Source organism: Rutilus rutilus (assembly GCF_951802725.1).
Source record: "Rutilus rutilus genome assembly, chromosome: 7".
Taxonomy (NCBI): domain Eukaryota; kingdom Metazoa; phylum Chordata; class Actinopteri; order Cypriniformes; family Leuciscidae; genus Rutilus; species Rutilus rutilus.
In genome coordinates, this window is record NC_140221.1 from 39,600,872 (window position 1) to 39,624,653 (window position 23,782).

The 23,782-nt window shown below is 37.8% G+C and overlaps 1 protein-coding gene across 1 annotated transcript in view; it reads left to right on the forward strand.

The window, feature by feature from the left end:
• susd2 (sushi domain containing 2) overlaps positions 1 to 23,772 on the forward strand; it is a 32,490-nt gene extending 8,718 nt beyond the window's left edge. Inside the window, exons 8-15 of the mRNA XM_084413824.1 lie at positions 1,507 to 1,775; positions 2,280 to 2,423; positions 2,506 to 2,664; positions 3,336 to 3,584; positions 4,340 to 4,618; positions 8,043 to 8,219; positions 16,218 to 16,314; positions 22,141 to 23,772. Coding sequence (XP_084269950.1) covers positions 1,507 to 1,775; positions 2,280 to 2,423; positions 2,506 to 2,664; positions 3,336 to 3,584; positions 4,340 to 4,618; positions 8,043 to 8,219; positions 16,218 to 16,314; positions 22,141 to 22,201 — 1,435 coding nt within the window. The 3' untranslated portion in view covers positions 22,202 to 23,772. The remainder of the gene's footprint in view (positions 1 to 1,506; positions 1,776 to 2,279; positions 2,424 to 2,505; positions 2,665 to 3,335; positions 3,585 to 4,339; positions 4,619 to 8,042; positions 8,220 to 16,217; positions 16,315 to 22,140) is intronic.
• The last annotated feature ends 10 nt before the right edge of the window (positions 23,773 to 23,782 follow it).

Below are 23,782 nucleotides of genomic sequence, written 5' to 3' on the forward strand. Positions count from 1 at the left end.
CAGCTCAGCCATCGTAGAACTGTTGCAGCAACAACTGTGCTTTTCAAAATGCACACTGAAAACTGTCCAGAAGATCTCAAAGCTCTGCTACCCCCACCTGATCTCCTTTGCCGAACCACTCGGAGAGCACGACCAAGTCATGCCCTAAAACTCCCCAAGTCCAACACCAAATGCTTGGGGAGGAGTTTTCTTCATTCGGCTGTAACAACTTGGAACTGCCTCCCCTGTACTGTAGTAGGTGAAATCACCTCAAAGAATGTTCAGGCCTTCAAGAAGAGACTAAACAAACACCTCCTTAGCAAAAAAACTGTAACCTCCTGACGCTTAATGCCACTTATCCTATATATCTAGTCCTGAGCAGCTGCAGATCACGATAGGCTCTCGGAACATTAACTGTTAATGCCTGTATCTGCTTAAGCTTAAATAAAAAAAAAAAAAAAAAAAAAAATCCTTGCAACATGGGGCTGTGCATTATCATGCTGCAACATAAGGTGATGGCCATGGATGAATGGCAAAACAATGGGCCTCAGGATCTCGTCACAATATCTCTGTGCATTCAAAATGCCTTCAATAAAATGCACCTGTGTTCGTTGTCCATAACATACGCCTGCCCATACCATAACCCCACCGCCACCATGAGCCACTCGATCCACAACGTTGACATCAGCAAACCGCTCACCCACACGACGCCATACACGCTGTCTGCCATCTGCCCTGTACAGTGAAAACCGGGATTCATCCGTGAAGAGAACACCTCTCCAAAGTGCCAGACGGCATCGAATGTGAGCATTTGCCCACTCAAGTCAGTTACGACAACGAACTGCAGTCAGGTCGAGACCCCGATGAGGACGACGAGCATGCAGATGAACTTCCCTAAGACAGTTTCTAACAGTTTGTGCAGAAATTCTTTGGTTACGCAAACAGCAGCTGTCCAGGTGGCTGGACGCTGGATGTGGAGGTCCTGGGCTGGTGTGGTTACACGTGGTCTGTGGTTGTGAGGCCGGTTGGATGTACTGCCAAATTCTCTGAAACGCCTTTGGAAACGGCTTATGGTAGAGAAATGAACATTCAATTCACGGGCAACAGCTCTGGTGGACATTCCTGCAGTCAGCATGAATGAATGTGTTTGTGATGCTCTGGATCAGCTTATACGACAGCGTGTTCCAGGTCCTGCCAATATCCAGCAACTTCGCACAGCCATTGAAGAGGAGTGGACCAACATTCCACAGGCCACAATCAACAACCTCTTTTTTTTTTCAGGGGGGTAAAAAAATATTTTAAAACAGAAAATGCACACTATGAGGTTGCAAGTACATACTGTAAATGTCAATATTGCCCAATATATTAATCTAATTTTAATATTATATTATACTGATATCAAAGCTGCATGTGGGGAAATTACACAGTAACAGAAACACACTGTAGATAATTTTACATTCTCATTCATGTAAAAATACATTTTATTCTGTCTTATATTTAGCCTGTAGATGTATTGTTTTCTTGCAGTCCTGCGTATGGTGCCGGTCAGCAGTGTTGCTATGACAGCACTGGAGCGCAGATGCTCACGGGGGATTCTATTGGTGGCAGCACCCCTGATCGAGGGCACGACTGGGGGGAGCCGCCGTACAAGAAACCTCCTAGAGTTCCAGCATTCTCACACTGGAAGTATGATGTCATCAGTTTTTACTACTGCTGCCTGTGGTCAGACAACTGCGAATACTACTTCACCCACCGCCCGTCCAGTGACTGCAGAACGTATCGTCCTCCTAGAGCAGGTAAATCAAATATTTAGTTTAATTGTTTTATTTAGGCCTGGTTTCACAGACAGGGCTTAGATTAAGCTGGGATTAGGCCTTAGTTTAATTAGGACATTTAAGTAGCTTTTATGAACATGCCTTAGAAAAAAACATGGTCTTGAGACAAAACAATGACACTAACATATTTTAAGAAATGTCAGTGCAAGTTGCTTTTAGTTAAAACAGCTCAAACATGCATTTTAGTCTGGGACTAGGCTTAAGCCTTGTCTGTGAAATGGGGTTAATGTTTTACTTTATTAGTAGTAGTAGTAGTAGTAGGAGCAGTAGTAATAGTATTTACATTTTTGCCACTTTTTTGCCAGTAATAGTGGAGAAATGTCAGGAAATTATAGGAAGAAGATTGCAGTTTGATCTAGAAATGTCGTGAACCAGATGCAACCAAATGCAAACTTGTCAAATTTGATAGGCCACTGCTCTAAATCTTTAGATTTGTGTGCAAATGTTGGTCTTTTCCACCTTTAGCTGCTGTCCTTGGTGACCCTCACTTCATGACATTCGATGGCGTGACTTTCACCTTCAATGGGAAAGGAGAGTACAATCTGGTTCACTCTTTAGTCTCTAAGCTGTCTGTGCAAGGCAGGACTGAACCAATGAAATTAGAGAATGGTGAGTTCTATAATCTCCTGTATTAAGGATGGATTGAATCAGACATCTTACATTGAGTCGTTCACGAAAACTGTCCTTTCAGGTTCTGTGGTTAAGGCAACACGACTCTGTTCAGTGGCCATGAGGGAGAAAGACTCTGATGTCATCGAGGTGCGTCTCGGAGAGAAAAAAGATGAGCTCCAGGTCTTGATGAACCAACAGGTGCTTTCCTTTTCAGAGCAAATATGGATCGACCTTAAGGGTAAGACCAGCTTATTTATCCTCTCAAAGACAGCTTTAGCTAAGCAGTTTATCAAAAGCACAAAATGGAAGAAACACCCAATCAGCATATTAGAATGATTTCATGTGGATCATAACACTAATGTAATGGCTGCTGAAAATTCAGCTTTGCCATCACAATTTGCCAGTTACATTTTAAAATATATTAAAGCAGAAAACATTTATTTGAAATTGTAATGATAATGTGTTTTTGTAAAATGCATAATTATTGTGAAATAAATTAGCATAAAATTGGCCATTTTTAATTAGCCATCAACAATTCTAAATGGAACAAAAATGTTTCCATCTTCAAATTATTTATAAATATATAATTTATTGATTATATCATTTATTCTACTTGAGCAGAGTGAGTAGTGAGTTTAAGTTGACATAATGTCTTAATGTAATCATTGACATCCACGCTTTCTGTTAATTCAAATGTAGAAAAAAAAAAAAAAACACCTTACAGTAGATGTACAAGATGAAAAATCATAGACCGTTATGCTTGGCAGATTAATTTTATAGGCCGTCTGTTCTCAGTAAATATTGACATGCTGCCATCTCCAGTATTTGTGTTACTTGTATGTATGATGCATCTGTTTCCTCCCGGTCTATTTTACAGTCTCTGTTGTCTGTTTTTTTCTGTCGTTCCAGGTGTTTTTGTTTTTTCCCCTAAACCCACTAATGTGACGGTGATGTTTCCATCGGGGACAGGAGTAGAGGTCAGAGCAGGTGAAGGGGTCATGACCCTTACTGTTGTACTGCCCCATGACTTACACAACCACACGCAGGGTCTCCTCGGTACAATGAACGACGACCCTGAGGATGAATTCACCTCTAGTAATGGCCTGATCATCCCTTCCAATAGCAGTGCACAGGACATATTCTCATATTGTGCTGGCTGTGAGTAGCCATTTCACTTCACTTTCACACTACTTTACTCAATTTACCTGCCAGTAAAGCCGATGATGAATTTGCAATGATATTGATTGAAACTGAAATGACTAATTTGTACTACTCGTCATCTGATGAGGCTACATGAGCTGATGAGCGCCCCTCCTCTCTTTCACACCAGTCCTGTCGGGAACCTGGCGAAGGGTGGCGGGGTGGCGCTGATAATAAGGGGGAGGATCCCATTCCGTCACACTATTTAAGAAATGCTTCATCTGTTGTAAAGCTAGTTTGCTAATTCAAATCCATTTCATATTTATTCCGTGACTAATCCATGCATTACATGTGGCTTTCAAAATACATATGTGATGTTAAAAGCAATGCAAAAGATTTTGTTCTAACAAATTTAATCAAACGGTATCATAACTTTATCATATAGTAAAGTATTCCATAATAATAATAATTTCAATTTATAAAATAGTAATAATAATAATAGTTATTACAATTAGAATAATAGTACAATTACAATACTAATATATATGGAGTTTTTTTCTTTGCTTTTACAACAGTTAACCGTAGAGCTTTTATTTTGTCGGAAACTCCTCTTTTGAAATGCTTCTCTTTTTTGGCAACAGATTTATAAACCATTCTCATTACAAACATGGGAAGATCAGTCATAATGAAACATGAAGTTATTTCCAAAGTTTCAAGCTATAGTTGAAAGGTTTTTGCCGCCTAACAAAATACCATGTGTTTTTCTTCACCAGGGGCCATTACGAATGAGACTTCACTGTTTACATACGACTCAACCCACCTCCTGAATGAATATTATTATGCCCCAAAGCACGATCCGTCATTCATCCCTAACTTTTCCATGACTGAAGACCTCGAGGATCCCCTGCTGGAGCCAACGCTGAACCTATGTGCAGGAGAGGGGGCTTCCTTCTGTAAATATGATGCACTGAGCATGCGCAGTCTGCAACAAGGCAATGCCACTCTACTGTCCTACCGGAGTCATACATCCACCAAGAAAGCTCTGGAACCAGGTGAGTGGGAACACAGGGAACCGATTCTGAAGAAGCTTCCAATTCAAAATATTTTGATTTTTGCAGGAATGTTAATAACACGGATGAGCCGTGTTTAAAGCTGCTTTAACATAACCGATAAACCCATTCATCAATTATGTATTCATGCATCAATTATTTCTACATTAAGTTGCTATGTTGCTTGGCACTATAAAGTTGATAGTAAATGAAATGCCCAATCAAGCATAGATAGAAATAGATCTATTATAAATTTTTATTATCTACAGTATTGCTAATTAATATTATTAATATTGTATTTTATTTATTTGCATAAAGCCTGACAAAACCTCGGTACGATTGCTGTAACAGCCTTTTGTGGCTAATTGCTAAATTATACAACATGCAGGGATTTTGCTAAATATTTATTTAAGTACATTTTTTTATTGATTCATTATTATTATTATTCGTCGTAGTAGTAGTAGTATATACTGATTAATCGTATTAATATTATATATATTTCTTTTTTTTGCATTAAGCTTAACAAAGCCATGGTAAAATTACTGCCTTTTGTGGGTAATTGCTTAATTTTAAAACACACTGGCATTTTGCAATTTTTTTAAGTTAATTTGACTTTTTCTATTGTTTATTGTATTATTTATTAGTAGTAATAATAATAATAACAGTAGTAGTATTAGTAGTATTGTAAATAGTATTATTAGTATTTTTCTATACTGATTAATGTAAATAATATTATTCTTATTTTATGTGCATTAAAGGGATACTCCACTTTTTTCGGAAATATGCTCATTTTACATCTCCCCCAGAGTTAAACAGTTGAGTTTTACCGTTTTAGAATCCATTCAGCCGAACTCCGGGTCTGACGGTACCACTTTTAGCATAGCTTAGCACAGATCATTGATTCTGATGAGTCCAGTAGCATTTCTTTCAAAATGACCAAAGAGTTTCAATATTTTTCCTATTTAAAACTTGACTCTTCTGTAGTTAAACCGTGTACTAAGATCGACGGAAAATGAAAAGTTGCGATTTTCTAAGCCTATATGACTAGGAACTACTCTCATTCCGGCGTAATAATCAAGGAACTGTGTGGCTGTACCATGAGTGCAGCAGGCGTAATGATATGACGCAGCGCCTGAAAATAGGTCTAATACAGGGGTGGGCAAACAATGTGGCCCGCGGGCCACATACGGCCTGTTAGGCTGTTTAATCCGGCCCGTCGAGTATTTAAAAAATTGTCTAAAGATCGCATTCATTTTGCCTTTTTCTTGCAATACTTTGCGTTATATATATATATATATATATATATATATATATATATATATATATTGCGTTGCATATATTTGACAATCGGAATATCAGATATTTCATGCCATAGCTAGCAAATGTAAAAAAGGAAAAATGACATAAAAGCAGATCATCATTCATTCAGCGCTGTTGTGGCTGCGGTGTGTCACGTAACAAGCTAGACGCGTCACCATGGAAACCAAACAGACAGCAACTTAAGCGCATAGACTTGGTGCACGTTAATGTTTATTTCTTTTTTTGAAAACTCGCAGAGAAAAAAATGTTCGGTAACCGCTTGCACACGTTTAGTTTTTCCTTTGATTTGTCTGCTATTTAGTTTTGCTACTCTGGATTTGTGGATGTATCCTCCTTTCGCCCGGCTTTCGACTAACGTTACGCTCCCCTGTCTGCCATGTACAGAACCCGGTTTTGTACATTAAATGTTCTGAATAATAATAAGGATAAACAATATTTAAAAAGTATAGGCTATAATTATCAAACATCTAATTAAAAATTAACCTCAAAACATAACATGCTAAATGGGGGATATCTAGCATAAAAAAATTTATTGTCAGAATGTCGTCTCTCAGTTGTTGAATTTCGCGCAGACGTTGCCACAACATAAATGTGTTTGCTCAGCCCGATCTCATGAAAGTGCGAATACCACGAATTGTATTTGTAGTTCTAACGAAACGCAGTTTTCGCGTGCATATGATACGCACTTAAAGGGATAGTTCGCCCAAAAATTAAAATACGGTCATCATTTATTCACCCTCAAGTTGTTTCAAACCTGTATGAATTTATTTATTCTGCTGAACACAAAAGAATATATTTTGAAAAATGTCGGTAACCAAACAGTTGATGGACCCCATTGACTTCCATAGTATATATATTTTTTTCCTACTATGGAAGTAAATGTGGTCCATCAACTGTTTGGTTACTGACATTTTTCAAAATATCTTTCAAATTATTTCAAATATTTTTTTAAAATTGCACTCCGCACCCCTAATCCTAACTAATGGGTTTACAGTGCGCAGCATATGCACGCAAAAAATATATATTTTTGGCGTATAAATGGTACGAGAAATTTAATTCGTGGTATATATACGCACTTTCATGAGATCGTGTTTCATAATCTGATACTGGGCCGGCCCTCTGTCAAATTTTAAAACCCAGTGTGGCCCTTGAGCCAAAAAGTTTGCCCACCCCTGGTCTAATAGGTTAGACAAACTTAGTCCCGGTCACGTTGGAAGAAGTTACCGAGCTGGGGACTATTTTCAGGCGCTGCGTCATATCATTACGCCTGCTGCACTCATGGTACAGCCACATAGTTCCTTGATTATTACGCTGGAATGAGAGTAGTTCCTAGCCATATAGGCTTAGAAAATCGCAACTTTTCATTTTCCGTCGATCTTAGTACACGGTTTAACTACAGAAGAGTCAAGTTTTAAATAGGAAAAATATTGAAACTCTTTGGTCATTTTGAAAGAAATGCTACTGGACTCATCAGAATCAATGATCTGTGCTAAGCTATGCTAAAAGTGGTACCGTCAGACCCGGAGTTCGGCTGAATGGATTCTAAAACGGTAAAACTCAACTGTTTAACTCTGGGGGAGTTGTAAAATGAGCTTATTTCCGAAAAAAGTGGAGTATCCCTTTAAGTAAATTTGGGTAAAATTGCTGTAACTAAAGCGTTTTATAGCTAATTGCTTAATTTTACAACAGGCATTTTGCTGAATTATTATTATTATTATTTTGCTGAATTATTTTATTTTATTTTAAAATCATTTTGTTTAATTATTTTATTTGATTAATGATTATCTTCTAAAAGGTGCTTTACTGTGGTCACCTGAAATTTGAATTAGTGCTTTTTTTTTTAACATGCTCATAGAAGTCTTGTCATATGTTATGCATTTATCTTTATCTTTGTTAGACCAATGCCAGAATTATATGGCAATGTCACAATTAAATTTAGCTGTTTATTGAACTTCAGTTGCGAATTAAAATAAAGCAGCACACTATTAAAAATGTGACACCTGACCATTGCTCAGTTATAAAGCATTAGAGACCTGTACATGATCTGACTATTATCTGTATAATATATTTTTATGATTTTGTAATGGCTGTGACTTTGTGATCTCAGTGCAATCCTGTGGTTGGCTGTCACCACCTAACAACGGTCAAAAGGAAGGAACCTTGTACCTGGAGCGGGCAACGGTCACGTTCTCGTGTAACAATGGATACCGTCTCTATGGGTCCCAGGAACGCACCTGTCAAGGGGACGGCGTGTGGTCTGGACAAGATACGCACTGTGTGGCTGGTAGGTCAAAGCGGACAAGGGAAAATAAAAATGATGTCATCATTTACTCACCCACAAGTCGTTCCAAACCACTAGATGGCAGTGTTTCCCTTTACAAAGTTCCCATCCTTGCGTGGTAATTCTTTGAAGGCTGTAGAAGATAATTCTAGCTTTTAGTTTTTCCTCCTTACTCCATTACGGGCGATCTTAGACATCTCACTGAAACAATTGCTGTCCAGTCTTTGGATATACTACCATTCAAAAGTTTTGAGACTGTAAGAGCCTTTGAAAGAAGTCTCTTATGCTCACCAAGGCTGAAAAATACAGTAAAAAACAATATTATTACAATTGAAAATAATAATGTATTATATTTTAAATGTAATTTATTCCTGTGATGGCAATGCTGAATTTTCCAGTCTTCAGTGTCACGTGATCCTTCAGAAATCATTCTAACATGCTGATTTTGCTCAAATAACATTTCTAACCATTATCAGTGTTGAAAACAGTTGTCCTGCTTAATATTTTTGTGTAAAGTTCAAAAGAACAGCATTTATTTAAAATAGAAAGCTTTTGTAAGAGTATAAATGTCTTTACGGTCACCTTTGACCAATTGAATGCATCCTTGCTGAATAAAAGTATTCATTTCTGTAAAAATGGTCTTTCTGACCCCAAACTTTTGAACGGTAGTGTATGCCCAGTGTCTCATCCCTCCACAGTCTTTTTAGACGTCTCTCTTCAGACGGACCGGTCCATTGATCCGTCAGTCATGCAGACAGACAGACAGTGAGCGCAGCAGTCATACTGACCGACCTGGATGTACTTACGCTTGTTAACTTTTGACCCGTCCGTCTCATTAGAGCGGAACGGCATACTTCCTCTCGATAGGCATCTACAGGATGGATCTGTTTAGAATCGGATCTGGACTCTATCCATCAAACACATGAATGGTTTATCTGCTCCACAGCTGTTGAGAATTCATCCCCCGCTGGCTCTCCGGCCTTTCTGGGGGTTCGTTGGATAACTGAGAAGCCAAAACAAAGCAACAACCCGCTTTATAAAACACATCAGGCCTGCGATCCAAATAATCTTGCACTCAATTTACCTAATGCACACTATTGAAAACATGTTTGGTAATTCAAATTGGGGGGGAAATTCGCATAAACAAAAAAATAAATGTGGTACTAATGGCGTTCAGCCAATGCTTTGAAGCTTGTAGTTTGTCAAACTTGATATTGGTCAATGTTTGCCGTTTATTTGCTGGTAGTAAAAGTACATTGCATACAAGTACACTTTCTAAATCAATAACGCAGCCGTTATCTGCTTTATTGATTTATGATTGGCGAGTTTATTATCAGCTTGATAATCATATTTGTGAACTCTGAAACTTTCTCAGGGTTTTCATCACTTTACGGTTTGTGTGGCGCTCTTTTATTACTGCTGGCCATCCTGCGCTCGCTGACATCTCACACAGCTGAACAGATCATTATTTATCATCAGGAAATGTTCTAGATATATGTGCGCTCACAGACAGGGCACCGCTCTCACACTGCTGCGGTCAGGCAGGGCGGTAATGCATGCAGGGTTTTATCAAACTTTTGGCACTGACACTGAATTTAACAGGTTATTTAGGGCTGTTTTTGTCAGTCCCACATGTCTCACTTTCCCTGTCTGTTTCTCCCTCTCTCTTCTTTGTCCAATTTCCTCATTACATGTCTTTCATTACACTTTACCCATCTCATTCTCTTTATTCCTTTGTCTTTCTCTTCTCTTCAACTGTCTCTCTTTGTACCTACATCTCTCTCTTTCTCTCTCCTCTTTACCTGTCTTTCTATTCTTTACCTATCTATCCCTTCTGTAAGTGTCTTTTATTCCTGTTTACCTGTCTCATTCTCTCTATTCCTTCCTGTCTCTTTTCTATCTCGCTGACTTTCTACTTGTTTCTCTCTCTCCCTACCTGTCTCTCCTTCCTTTGTACGACTACATCTCTCTCTTTTTACTTGTCTTCCACTCTATTTTCCTATCTGTTTCTCCTTTTTTCCTGTCTTACTCTCATTTCCCTTTCTCTCTACAAGTCTCTCTTTTCATACCTTTCTTTCTCTTTTCTTTCTCCTCATTATCTTTTTCTCCTTTCTATTTGTCTCCCTAAATGCCTCTCTCTCCTTTTGTCTATTTCTCCCAACCTGTCTCTCTCTTTCATCTTCATCTCTCTCCCTACCGTCTCTACCGTCCTATTAACATCTTGCTTTCCTCTTTACCTGTCTCTCTTCTTTGCCGATGCCTCCTCTTTTTTTTTTACTCGTCTTCACATCTTCTTTACCTGTCTCTCTCTCCTTTACCGCTCTTTTTCTCTTTACAAGTCTCCCTCCCTCTACCTTTTTTTCTTCTTTAACTGTCTTTCTCGTCATCAATTTCTCCTTTCTATCTCTCTCCCTTAATGTCTCTCTCCTTTTTTATGTCTATCTCTCCCTACCTATCTTTTTTCTATCCTATCTTCATCTCTCTCCCAACCATCTCTACCATCTTCGGTTCGTTTTACATGTCTTGCTCTCCTCTTTACCTGTCTCTCTTCTTTACCTGTCTTTGTATATCTGTCATTCTTCACCTGTCTCATTCTCTCTATTCCTGTCTGTCTTTCTCTCCTCTTTAACAGTCTCTCTTTTCTTTTCACCTATCTCTCTGATTCCCTACGAGTCTCTCCTTCCTTTGTACCAGTTCATTCTCCCTACCTGTCTCTCTCTTCTTTAACTGTCTTTCTCTACCTATATGTTTTTCTCCGTTGTATCTCTCTCTAACTCTTTTTTGTGTCTCTTTTCATCTTAACCTTTCTCTCTCCCTACCATCTCTACCATCTTTCTGTTCTTTTTAACATGTCTTGCTCTCCTCTTTACGTCTTTCATTCCTCTTTACCTGTCTCATTCTCTTTATTCGTACCTGTCTTTTTCTCCTCTTTAACCTTCTCTTTTCTCTTCTCTGACAGCCCACCTCTATCTCTTCCATTTATCTCTCTCCTTACCTGTCTCTTCTTCAGTTGTACCCGTTTTGTTCTCCCTCTTTTCCTGTTTTTTCCTTTCTTTGACCATCTCACAATCCTCTTTATCCATCTCTCCCTACCTGTCTATCTTTATTCGGTAACATTTTATTTCAATGGTCCACTTTAGACATTCTAATTGTGTGTGTGTGTGTGTGTGTGTGTTAACAATTTTTGATTTTAAATAAAAGCTTCTAATTTGGCCAAAAATGTTGATTATATATCAATATGACTACATAATAATAATGATTATTATTGTTGTTGTTATTTTTTACTAAAAAAAAAATGAATAAGAAATATTACTATTGTAATATTTAACTGTTAAATAATTTTTTATTATTATTTATTTAAAAGGTATTTAAAGCTGCAGTCCGTAACTTTTTTGGGTTAAAAATTATCCAAAATAATTTTTGGAGCAAGTACATAACCAGCCAGTGTTAACTCTCTGCTTGCCTTAGCTCGATTCAAGATGGTAAGCTTGTAATAATGTTTTTAATTCCAGAGGTACTGGTGGATTTCCACGGGAAATTCGAGCATGTCTTTGCGTCATTACGTCACATCTGTACACATAAAGAAGATGTCTCGGCTAGTAGGCTATATTGTGTGTGAGGATGTTGGTGGTGGAGATTTATAGCCTTTTCTCACAGCACTTGATATAATTAAACTTAGCAATTTGATGGCGGATCCAGAAAGGTTCAAACGACAATCACCAGTGACAACTGGAGATTCACCCGTTGTAAAATGCAAGACTTTTTCGCTACAGAAAAAAAGAGACTGCAACCGGGCCCATGCGAAAACTAGGATAAATATCGGAAGGGCATTAAATGTAGTCACGCAATGCTGATGTTGTTAACATTAACAATTTGAGACCAAAGTATAATTTGCACGGTTTGACGTGATATGATAACCGATCGTTAGATTTAATCTTTTTTCCCTTAGTTGGTCAGAACAAAAGTGGATGTTACTTACTTGTTCAGACGATATTTTCCGGTGAAAATTCTTATGTTGGTCATACTTCCAAAAAGTAGAACCTGCATTCCATACCGGCGCGGCGACTGACAGCCGCACATTCTCCTTAAAACATTAATTAATCCGCGCTGTGCCGTGCCGGGGCACAACCCGTAAAGTTAACAATTCCGCGAGTAACTGCAATTGCAGATTTCGAACAGAGATGGCGACAAAGAGGAAAAACTACGGACTGCAGCTTTAAGAAAAATAATATAATAATTGTGTTTTATTTTACAGTACAACTGTAAAATTGCAAAACTAATATTTATGGCTGTCTTAATCTCATTTTCAAATGTAAGACCATCCAACTTTTAATTTGTCAGAAAACCACAGAGTGCTCGTAAAGCTTCTCTTTTGTTGACAGCAGCCTGTTTATAAGAGCTTGTCATTACATATGTGGAAAGATGGTTGCCGCATGTTGCGTTCCTGAATGTGCATTATAAGCAACCTAAACTCAGAGCAGATGCAGAGATGAAGTTCTTTTCTCCAAGTGTGAGCGTGTATTATCAGCTACTGACAGTTTGGTGGGTGTTTTTATGTATAAAAGTCATTTTTCAGTTGTCAAAAAGGATTCAGACAGATCCGCTCTAGTTAACGTGAAAGCACGACCTACAGATAACCCCACTCCACACACATACACTACATCTTTTCATTCCTATGATATGGTCGTATCTGTTGCTCTTGAGCACGTCTATAGTCATTATCTTTGTTTTGAAGGTCAGCCATCCCAGGCTGGCGCTCTTAAGAGCTGACATGTGTCATAGTGTCTTGGTGATCGAGGGGGTCAGGACTCCACCTTCACTTGAATTGATAGTCCCTCTAAACCTCTGTTTATTCCCATGTTCCATGACAATGTGGGGTCTCGGTGATCTTTTCCTGCTTATCTGTTCCTCTACTTTCCCTCTCTCGCTCTCTCCTTCTCTTTCTTTTGTTCTGGCTGATAAAGGTTGACATCCTAGCCCACATCCCTGTCAAGCATGTCAGCGGCGCTGGGATCAAAGAGCTGCCCCGTCCTGTAATTGACTTCCCATTACAGCGCTCTGAACCCCCTGCAAATAACCCTCAACAGTTGGTTATTTGCATGCGTTCCAGTACAGTTCAAATTCAGAGGAGAAAAAAGCAGGAAAGTGAGGGTGAAATGAAGGAAGTGAAAAGGGCAGGTTAACCAAAAGGACCATCGTGTGGTTTTGTGTCGGGCTGCAACTAACTAATTATTTCGATAACCAGTATTTACTCAATCATAAAGTATTAAGCAGCAATAAATCTTTTCATTGAAAATACATTGATAATAATACGAAATGTTTCTTGAGCGGAAATTCAGCAAATTAGAATGATTTCTGAAGGAACATGTGACACTGAAGATTGGAGTAATGATGCTGAAAATTTAGCTTTGACATCCCAAGAATAAATTATATTTTAAAATATATTCAAATAGAAAATACTTTATATTGTAATGATATTTTATAATATTACTGTTTAACTGTATTTTTTATTTAAAAAAATGCAGCCTTGGTGACATTAACACGTTAAAAAAATGACTGATTCCAAACTTTTGACCAGTAATGTGTGTGTATATAGTATTTTTTCCCCCCAAAATAATGTTTTTGTTACACTCCACTTGATTGACATGCATGCAGGCACTTTGAACTATTTTGAAAAATGCTCACATTGTAACCATAATGTTTTATTTAGTGTTTTTTTTTTTCTCCATAGGATTGCATTGTTCCTTGATAGACTTGACTAAATTGTAATTAAATTTGTTTATTATTGTCATTTTGAGTAACAACTTTATTGATTGGATGTAGCAGCTGTAATTAATATCGCTGTTTTGTTGGGTCCGACCGCATCTGGACTGTGTGTATATAAATGTGCGTCACTGTACTGCAGATGTCCCGGGTCTCAACATATGGCACTGATGCTGTACCGCTTTGTCAAATTACACTGGTCATAACTCTCTGTACGTCAAGAGGCACAAGATGGGAGGAAGGGGGCTACGGGGAAGGAAAGAAGTCGATTAGGGAGAGCAGTGAAAGTGAAAAAGAAATTATTTCTCCAAGTTCCAAGAGCAGAGAGAGATATATATTTATAGAGGACACTCACGTATGAGTGCACAACCCAGTGAGACAGTCACAGGCCCACAAGGACGCGGAACGGCACGCCGGGAGGGGGCATAAAGAATGACAGACACAGCCGCCAGTGAAAATGCGTTGTGACAGATTGAACTCAGCAGCAGAGAGAGGAGGAGGAATATGATGCAGAATAAAACTGACAGTGCGAGTTTAGCCGCTAACTTGCTCTTTTTCGTGTTCCCAAGGGAATGTGTCATCAGCATCGGTCCAATTCACCTGCAGCCCTCTAGTGCGTTTGAAGAGGGCTAGAAAAACATGCCGGACTGTTGACAATAGTATCCCATCGCAGTCAATGCAGCAAAGACAGTGCTGTAGATATTAAAGAGCAGCAGCTGTGCATTTTAAATGCAGATTATAATTAGTTGTGCTTGTAAGGACAAACATCTACTACTATTATTAAAAGGAGTTTGTTCTACATTTATCTGCAACTTATCACATCTTTTGTGATTACAGGTACACATCTAACAGATACACTGTTGTTCAAAAGTTTGGGACCAGTTCGATTTTAAAAGAAGGCTCTTATGTTCACCCAGGCTGCATTTATTTGTTAAAAAAGATATTATCACAATTTAAAATATTTCTATTTTCTATTTGAATATATTTTAAAATATGATGGCAAAGCTGAATTGTCAGCATCATTAATCCAGTCTTCACTCTTCAGTGTCACATGATCCTTCAGAAATCATTCTAATATGCTGATTTGCTGCTCAAGAAACATTTATTATTAGTTGAAAACAGTCGTGCTGCATAATTGTTTTTTTTTAAACAGTCAAAATGTTGTAGAGACTTGGCTATTTTGACTTAGTCCAGTAAGCAACCACTCAGATCACCCTTGCAACCACTCAAAACATCTTAGCAACACCCTAGCAACCACTTAGAACACCCTAACAATGCCACAGCAACAATCTAGGACCTGAGACCGGGCTTGCATAGTGGGATTGGCTCTGACCAACTTATGTTCTTTTGCATACAAACACATTTATCCTGTGGTCATTTGGCAGAAAGAGTTAACAACGTGTGTGTGTGTGTGTGTGTGTGTGTGTGTGTGTGTGTGTGTGTGTGTGTGTGTGTGTGTGTGTGTGTGTGTTTGTCCTTCAGCGTGTTTTCGATCGTTAGTAGTCTTCTCCAGTTTCGGAACAACATGCCAAATGAACCTGGATAAAATGCTCAAATTGTTTAACCAAACATGTCTTCAGCCATGCTTGACTTGTCAGGAATTTAACCTGAGACTAAAGGAAGTTTGGGGTTCTAATAAAGAACACAGTTTAATTTGCATTGGAAAGCTTCATTGATTATTTAACTTTATCAACAGAAGAACACTCAACTGGATGAAATGCAAAGCCGGTTTAGAAACTGCATGTAGCTGCAGTATTAGAGTTGTAGTATTCCAGTTACTTTGGATAAAAGTGTCTGCAAAAATAAATGAAATGTACTGAATGCAAGTGTAGTGTAATGTTGCACACTAATATTGTACAGGGAATAGCCTAGACATCATTTCAGCTTAGCAAACAAAGTCCTGCAGAAAAAAATAGTTTTAATTGTTTGTAATATTCATAAATGGATATTTCCACAATGCTCGACTGTTCCACTGTTAAAATAAGCAGAATCATGTTCACATTTATTTAGTCCTATTTAACCCCTACAAAAAAGTCTTGCGGAAGTATTAGTACTCCAAGGTACTTAAATTCACACATACCAAAAAATACATATTGCTATTGTCCGAAAAGCCATGGAGTTACTTTTTTGGTACTGTTTTGTTAGTGAAGCACTGCCATCTTTTTCTTCTTCAAATTTATAACCACAATGTTTTATTATTAATTACTAACAATTGTGTAATGACATTTTTCTTTACAGATAATACGTTGGCCATTGTCCTGGGGAGTGTTGGTGCGGTGTTGGCGGTGGTTGTCATGGTGATAGCAATTGTTGTGTACACGAAGAAACAGAAGAAGTGAGTCCAAATGTGTTTCTTTTCAAGTTCATTTGTTTGCTTTAAATATGTTGAATATTAGTTGAAATTATTTAAGGAATAATTGACACCCGAGTTGGTTATGTGCCCGCGACGCGACTTTTTCGGGTGTGCATTATTTTATAATAATTCGTAAGGATGCACCGATATGAGAATTTTGGCCGATACGATAACCGATGATTCTTTATATTTGAATGCCGATAACCGATATATTGGCCGATAAAAGAGGGAAACTTAAGTGGATTTTAAAATTATATAAAAATCCAAATTTTTATATAATTTTTGGCCGATACCGATATGGTGGCTGATATATCGTGCATCCCTAATAATTCGACGGACTGGAGTCAATTATTCCACTTATACTACAGTTACCACACCTCAAGATATTGTTCAGATGTTGTATTTCAAGACTTTTGTCAGGTTTTTGTCCTTAAAACGCTCTTGTGTGTAGGACTAATTTCTTACGCATCTCATCCCACGCCTCTGTTGCTAATTCCAAAATGTAATTTTAGAGCTAGTAACGGAGGCTTCAGCCACTTATAGTAGACTAATGCAGTTATTAATGCAGTTATTAGAGAGAGATAGATAGATAGATAGATAGATAGATAGATAGATAGATAGATAGATAGATAGATAGATAGATAGAAAAAGAGAAAAATTAAGCCTATTTGAATTACCTGAGTGTATACTTCTCTCAACAATGTTCGGCAGCAGCGTTTCTACTAATAAGTTTACTAGTAAGTTGATCTGCTTTAAGAACAGCGCCGTTATTACCTCATTAGTTAGAAATGAGCGAAAGAAACCTAAAATTCTCGGGACAGCAGCATGTGTCCAAATTTTAATCTTAACCGTTCTATTTCATCAGAAACGATCTGTAAACAGGGCTTTAAGTGTAAAATACCGAACTTGTCCTTTAAGGAATGCTCGTTCAATACTATCTAGAATGCGGAAAACAGTGCATCAAAAGAGCAGTATGTCCAAAATACATCCATGACCTACTGCCGAGATTCTGGAGTTCGCATTTGATGGACACTTTACTATCCCATGAAACCTTGGGAGGAGAGTTGTGAATGCAGTGAAGTGACATAACAGACACAGGTAGGCCATATGACAGTGACAACACAGCAGATGTATTACATCCAAATTTCATTCACACTACCCATATTCAGACATATATATATATATATATATATATATATATATATCTCCTTATATGCAGGTATATGTGTTCCAGGCACATTACTAATTCTAGTTTTTCTGTCGTCATGCTAGTACACTTCAAATAAGCTTTCAACGGCCTCTCTTCCTCTCTGCCCCCCACTCTAGTAATTTTCCCCCATCCTTTCTCCTCTTTCGCCCGGTTGTAAAGCCTCTAGCTTTCAGTTAGATCATGTCTAGAGTTTCAGCCATGGGGGGTAATATGTCTCACCTGCCCCTCATAAAACCCATCCCTCTTTCATCCTGTGGGGGAAGGTAATCAGAGAGTGCCGGAGTCAAAGGTGCACACCTGTAGTGAGAGAGAGAGAGAGAGAGGGATGTACCGCTGCTCTATTTCCTTACAGATACTCTGATAAAACTCAAGGGTGTGACGCCACAGTCACAGACCCCTATATTTGTGGTTATACAGGTAAGCAGGGCCTCTCTTTCTCTCCTTATATGCAGGTATATGTGTTACAGGCACATTACTAATTCAATTTTTTTTTGTCGTCATGCTAGTACACTTTAAATAAGCTTTCAAATATGTAAACTCTTCACCCAAGACAAAATAGCTCTGCTTCAAAACCTAGTGAGTTCCCACGCTAACAGCACTCTTCACAACTCACAATTGATTCCAGTAGAGCAGGGTTTCTCAAACTCGGTCCTGGAGGGCCACTGTCCTGCACAGTTTAGCTCCAACCCTGATCAAACCCCTGCAGTAGAGTTTGTTACAGTGTTGCGTAAATAACATAAAATATGTGATAGTCACAAATAAAAACTCAATTGTTTCCACTGAGTACGTCTTATTCTGCATTATAATGTGTTGATAGGGTGTCTATGCTGTCTAGGTAGATTAATTAATAGGTTTTGGAACAGTGCAACTGTTTGTTATAGGTTTTGTTATACTAGAAAAACATTTTAAACCAAAATCCAGAAGTCTGTATACTTTTATCTAATAGACACACAAAGGAGTAAAAAGAGTTTTCTTGTTTTCTGGAACAAATATTTAAACATTCTTAAAACAAGATGAAGATGAAGAAGCATAAATATATATAAAATAATAACTGTTTTCTGAGAATATATGTAAAGTTTATTTTACTTATCCCATTAGAAAACAATTTATTATTATTTTTATTTTAAGAATAAACTTTATCATATTTCAATAGATTTATACAATAAAAAAAAATACAATAAAAAAATAACTATAATATAAAATTTATTCTTTGAAAACAAGTCGGAATCTCTTATGCAATTCAGATTTATGCAATTTTTTATTTTATTTTTAAGGATGGATTAAGATTAAGGTCCCTCTTTATATTAAGTGTCTTTATCTAAACTATCTCTACTATCTACTTGTGTCTACAGAAATGAATTATGTAATTACATGCAGGTATTTATAAAATATAACACAGTTGTATCATTGCAGTGTTTCCCATACATTGATTTGTGGCGGCCCGACACAATATCAACATTGACCGCCACAAATATATTTTTGTGCCACAAAAATATTTCAGTGCTTCCCATTCATTACTGTGGACTGTGATGGCCCGAAAATATATTTAAACTTCTCATAAAAACATTGTTATGAATGCTCCGAGATACGAAGATTGATCCAAACGCAGCTTTATTAAATAAGGGTAATCCAAACTCAGAGTCAGAAACGTTAAACAGTCCAGGGTCAAAAACAGAAAACAAACACAGGAAAAACGCTCAGAAATGCAGACTAACAGTATAACAAGACTTCGCCATGAGTGAATGTGTGTTTATGGTGTGAGTGAAACATGGTGATGAGAAACAGGTGAAAGAGATGAGTGCTGATGAGTCCGGGCAGTGCGTTATGGGAAATGTAGTGTTTGAATGAGTGATCACAGTCTAGTGTGGAGTGGCCTCTGGTGGCTCTCGAAGGCACTCCAGCTGGTGACAAACATAAAGGTCTTTAAGGTCTTTTGAATCATTGCTGTCAAACAAACTAAAATTGAAAGCGTGATAAGGCTTTGTGTCCTTATCAAATCACAAAAGACTGTCTTTTGCGCTGCGCAAATAGAAGTGCGCACTTCACTCACCCGTTCAACACGTAATCAGCTCGCGTCTCATTTCACAGTGAATGAATGCAGTGAACTCCATCTGTGCATGAGCTGAGTTTAGTGTGCTTTTGGGAACAGAACAGGCATTATTTTCACATTTGCATAGTTGAAGATTACAGCATTTCACTAGATTTGTAATGAGACGCGTTTGTAAACTTGTTTTCCGCCAAAATAAAAGCTTGACTGCTGTTTTCATCAAAATAAAAGCTCACGTGTTTATCTCTTTCAAATAGGGCAAAACTAATTATGAAAGTTTCTTTTATTTTTCAGTGCATTTGTTTTACAATATATGGCTATTACTGTCGTTTGAATATTATTGTTATTATTATTATGTAGTGCAATGTATACTGAGACACTAAACTAAAAAGTTGAGTCCCCTTTACAATTCAGGTCAATGCACATACTTTTTTCTTTGTTAAATTTGCACACTGAATATGGGTTGGAGCTCTTAAAAACTAGATTGATGAATTTAGCGTAAATATAGCGTAAATTTAGCGTCTTTTTTTTAAAGAAACCCACCACAGTTTCACAAAATCTTGTGGGTACAGTAGTAGTTAAATACACTTAATATAAAGTGAATCCAAGATTAAGATATTTTAAGTGGGTCCAAGATTAAGATATTTTTACCTAAAAGCAATATTTTTGATTGATAAAGAAAATAATTTTTTGGATCTGTTCTTTTGTCTTCCAGCCTTTCAGTCCGACCATAGATAACTAAATTGTAAAAAAATGTTACTTCCACTTAAGTTCCCTCTTTGTGTACATGTGTATACTGTGATTGAATGTGTGTGCGTTTGTGATGTATATGTCTGTCTTTATGTCGCCACATATGTATCTGTGTCGGCATCAGTGTGTTTCTTTTGTTCCTTCTTTCATCTGTGCATGCACGTGTGTGTGTGTGTGTGTGTGTGTGTGTGTGTGTGTGTGTTACGTGCTTACCTGCCTCAGACTACCTGGTACTTTCCAGCGATTGGATTTCCCAGCAGGCCTCAACAGGCCTTTCTCCCTCCCACTGCAAAGTCATTAACACTGACACACACACACACACACACACACACACACACACACACACACACACACACACACACCCTCTAATGTGCTATTATGGTTCCTCATTCTGGTCCTATCACACATCAAAGTAAGAACAGGGGCCCGCACAGGAGAGATGGTTATCAGTAGACACTTTTGCCCACTGAAGATTTACTGTATCTTATAATTATAAAGGCTCATGGATTGTATGAGGCTTATAAACATTTAAGGAAATTAGTTTGAGTGGAGTTTATAGTGGTGCCAAATTCACGATTTGTGAACAAAAAAAACTAAAAACTAAATACCTGAGCTACAAAAAACCTGAGCTTCTCTTTACTTATAACTATTAGTTTTTCAAAAGAATTGTTTCTAAGGTGCTGTTTACACCTGGTATTAAGATGTGTTTTGGTCGAACGGATCACAAGTAGACGAGGGAGACACATTCCCGTTATAATCCGTCACTTTTGTCCACCTTAAACCACTGTCCAACTTCGAGGGGAGGGTACATTTATAGGCTTTTTCAGATCTTTTGATCTAATGGACGAAATAAGCTCGCACAATTTACATGTGAACGTGAAAGGAGATGGCCGAAAAACACATGGAGATCAGCAGCTGCCATTTCTTCTCCGATAGACGCAAGGCCACTGCGAACGTGGTGAGTGAGTGTTAGAAATCAGGAATGGTGAGAGAACATTGCGCTTGGTACGTTTTTCGTCTTAAAACCAAACTTGGGTCTTCTTCAGCCAACATAGTTTAAATCCTGTCTGGCTAGCGCTTCCCAATATTGTTTACGCATAAGGTCAGTACTCGGAGAGTAGGTCGGTCTTTTGTGGCTGTTCGAACACATTCGACCACATGAGCCGTTTACACTACAAACGAAATACGCTCTAATGCGTTTTCCACTCCCTATGGAAGTGGTCGAAAGAATGTTTTAGACACCATTTATTTGGTGTTGTCCTCTTGTGATCGGATTGACGAAAACGCTTCTAAATACCAGATGTAAACAGGGCCTAAATGGGTAAATTGGTTCTTCTGTGGTTCTTGGCAGTGTTTTAAGTTTAGTTAAAAGATTCATCATTTTTTAAGTTAATTTGTGTTTGCTCTAAAGCTGTATACTCTAGTGTGTACTTCTACAGTACATTCTGACTATATAAGAGAGAATGATCTTCTTTCAAACTGGTTCTGTTAGGCCTGTGATTTATATACAAAAAAAAAGATGATAGTCTTAATGAGCTCTTGGAATGCCATAAATAACAAACCTTTGGGGTGTTTCTGATCATAATGGTTCGGACAGATTCAAAGAGCCAGGACTTTCTGTACACCTGTGGGTAGCCAAAGGGAGGAGACCTGTGCGTGTGTGTATATGTGTGTGTTCAAGCGTGCAATTTTAATGCTTGTTTCTTCATGTGTTTCTGATGTATAATATAGCCATTATGATGTTTGATGATAGTTTGTACATATTAAAGAATATTATTCTGTCTTATTAATTTTTTTTCAGAGAGGCGATGAAGCAACAGGGCGACAGGGTGAATTATCAGCAGCATGCATCACATCTGTGATGTTCATCAAGTGTACATCCTTAAACATTTGTAAAAATATTTTATTTTCAGTATTAGATTATGTATAAATCTTATGTTTCTAATTTAATATTCTGTTTTAACAGTAATTTTTGGCCATGGATAGTAGTTTAGTTTCTTTCTTGACTGATATGTCTGCAAACATTGTAAAAAATCAGATTATCTGATCAGTGTAATGTCCTCCTATCCATCTGGTCTGTAGCGTTGACTTGTACCTCTGTTTGATGCCTTTAAGTTATTTCTAGAATTGTGTTTTCTGGCTATGAACCACACTTGGGAGACTCCACCACGTGAACAATAGCTCTGTTCTAAAACTTATTGAGCTGCCCATTTTAATGCATTAGAATTGCTTTTGTCACTATGGGCCCTATCTTGGACCCAACGCAATTGACTTTGTACACCGACGCATGTATCATTCCTATTTTTCACCCGACGCACAGCGGACTTTTCCCTCCACAGACACACGTCGGTAAATTAGGGAGTGAACTTGCGCTCCCGGGGGCGGTTCAGCGAAAAGAGGAGGTGTGTCCCGGTGCAAACGTTCCCTGGTGCTATTTTGCAGTTCCAGAAAACGCGCGTTCAGATGCTATTTTAAGGGCGCATGTTTGGCCATAATGTTGCGTGCACAACGCGTATACACTTTGCTTCTCTCATCTACACACAGACGCAGCAGTTCACATTTTTTCAAACCTTACATAATTACAAGGAAAAATATTCCACACGAGGGAAATCATTGTAGTGTCCATGAAGATGTGAAAAAATAGGCATACATCTAGCTTACACATTTACCCAAATTATTATTATTACAAATTATTATACGCCTGTTTAACCTAAGGGTTTCTCCCATCCCCATACAATGTCACTTCTCTGTCTTTTATGGCCCTTTCGAGAACGTCTGTCTCCTCGGCTGTGAACCGCTCCTGGTGTGCGCCTGGCAAATCCGCCGTTATAATAGCAATCCGCCGGAACAAGCACGCCTGCTTTTAAAGGGAATGTGAGATGACGCTCTGATTGATTTGTTTCACGTTACGCCCAAACCACGCCTATGAGTAATGTAGCTACTTCAGACCAACCCATTTTAGATTAGCGTCGGGCGCAAGAGTAATTTCGAGATCCGCCCACAAAGTTACTTGCGTTTCGCGTTTGAAACTTGCGTTTCAGATTGTTAAAATAGGGCCCAAAGACTGTAAATTTCATCACAGGCAGCATCACAGTTAGCACAATACCAGAATATTTTGTTCAGTGGGAAAGAAAATCCCCATATGGCACAAAATATATTTTTTCTGGCAAAAATATATTTTAGATATATGCTTAATATATATCGTAAACAGTACTGCTGAAATATATTTAAATATATTTAGGAAATATTTTTCAAATCTTAAAAAATAATCCTAAAAATGTTTCAAATCCTAAAAAGAATCTTAAAAATGACATACCAAGTAAAAATGTTAAATATTATTATTATTATTAGAATTTAAAAGAACAGTTTTCTATTTTTACATATATTTAAAAATATATATTAATGTATTCCTGTAATTGCAAAGCTGAACAATACTTTTTTTT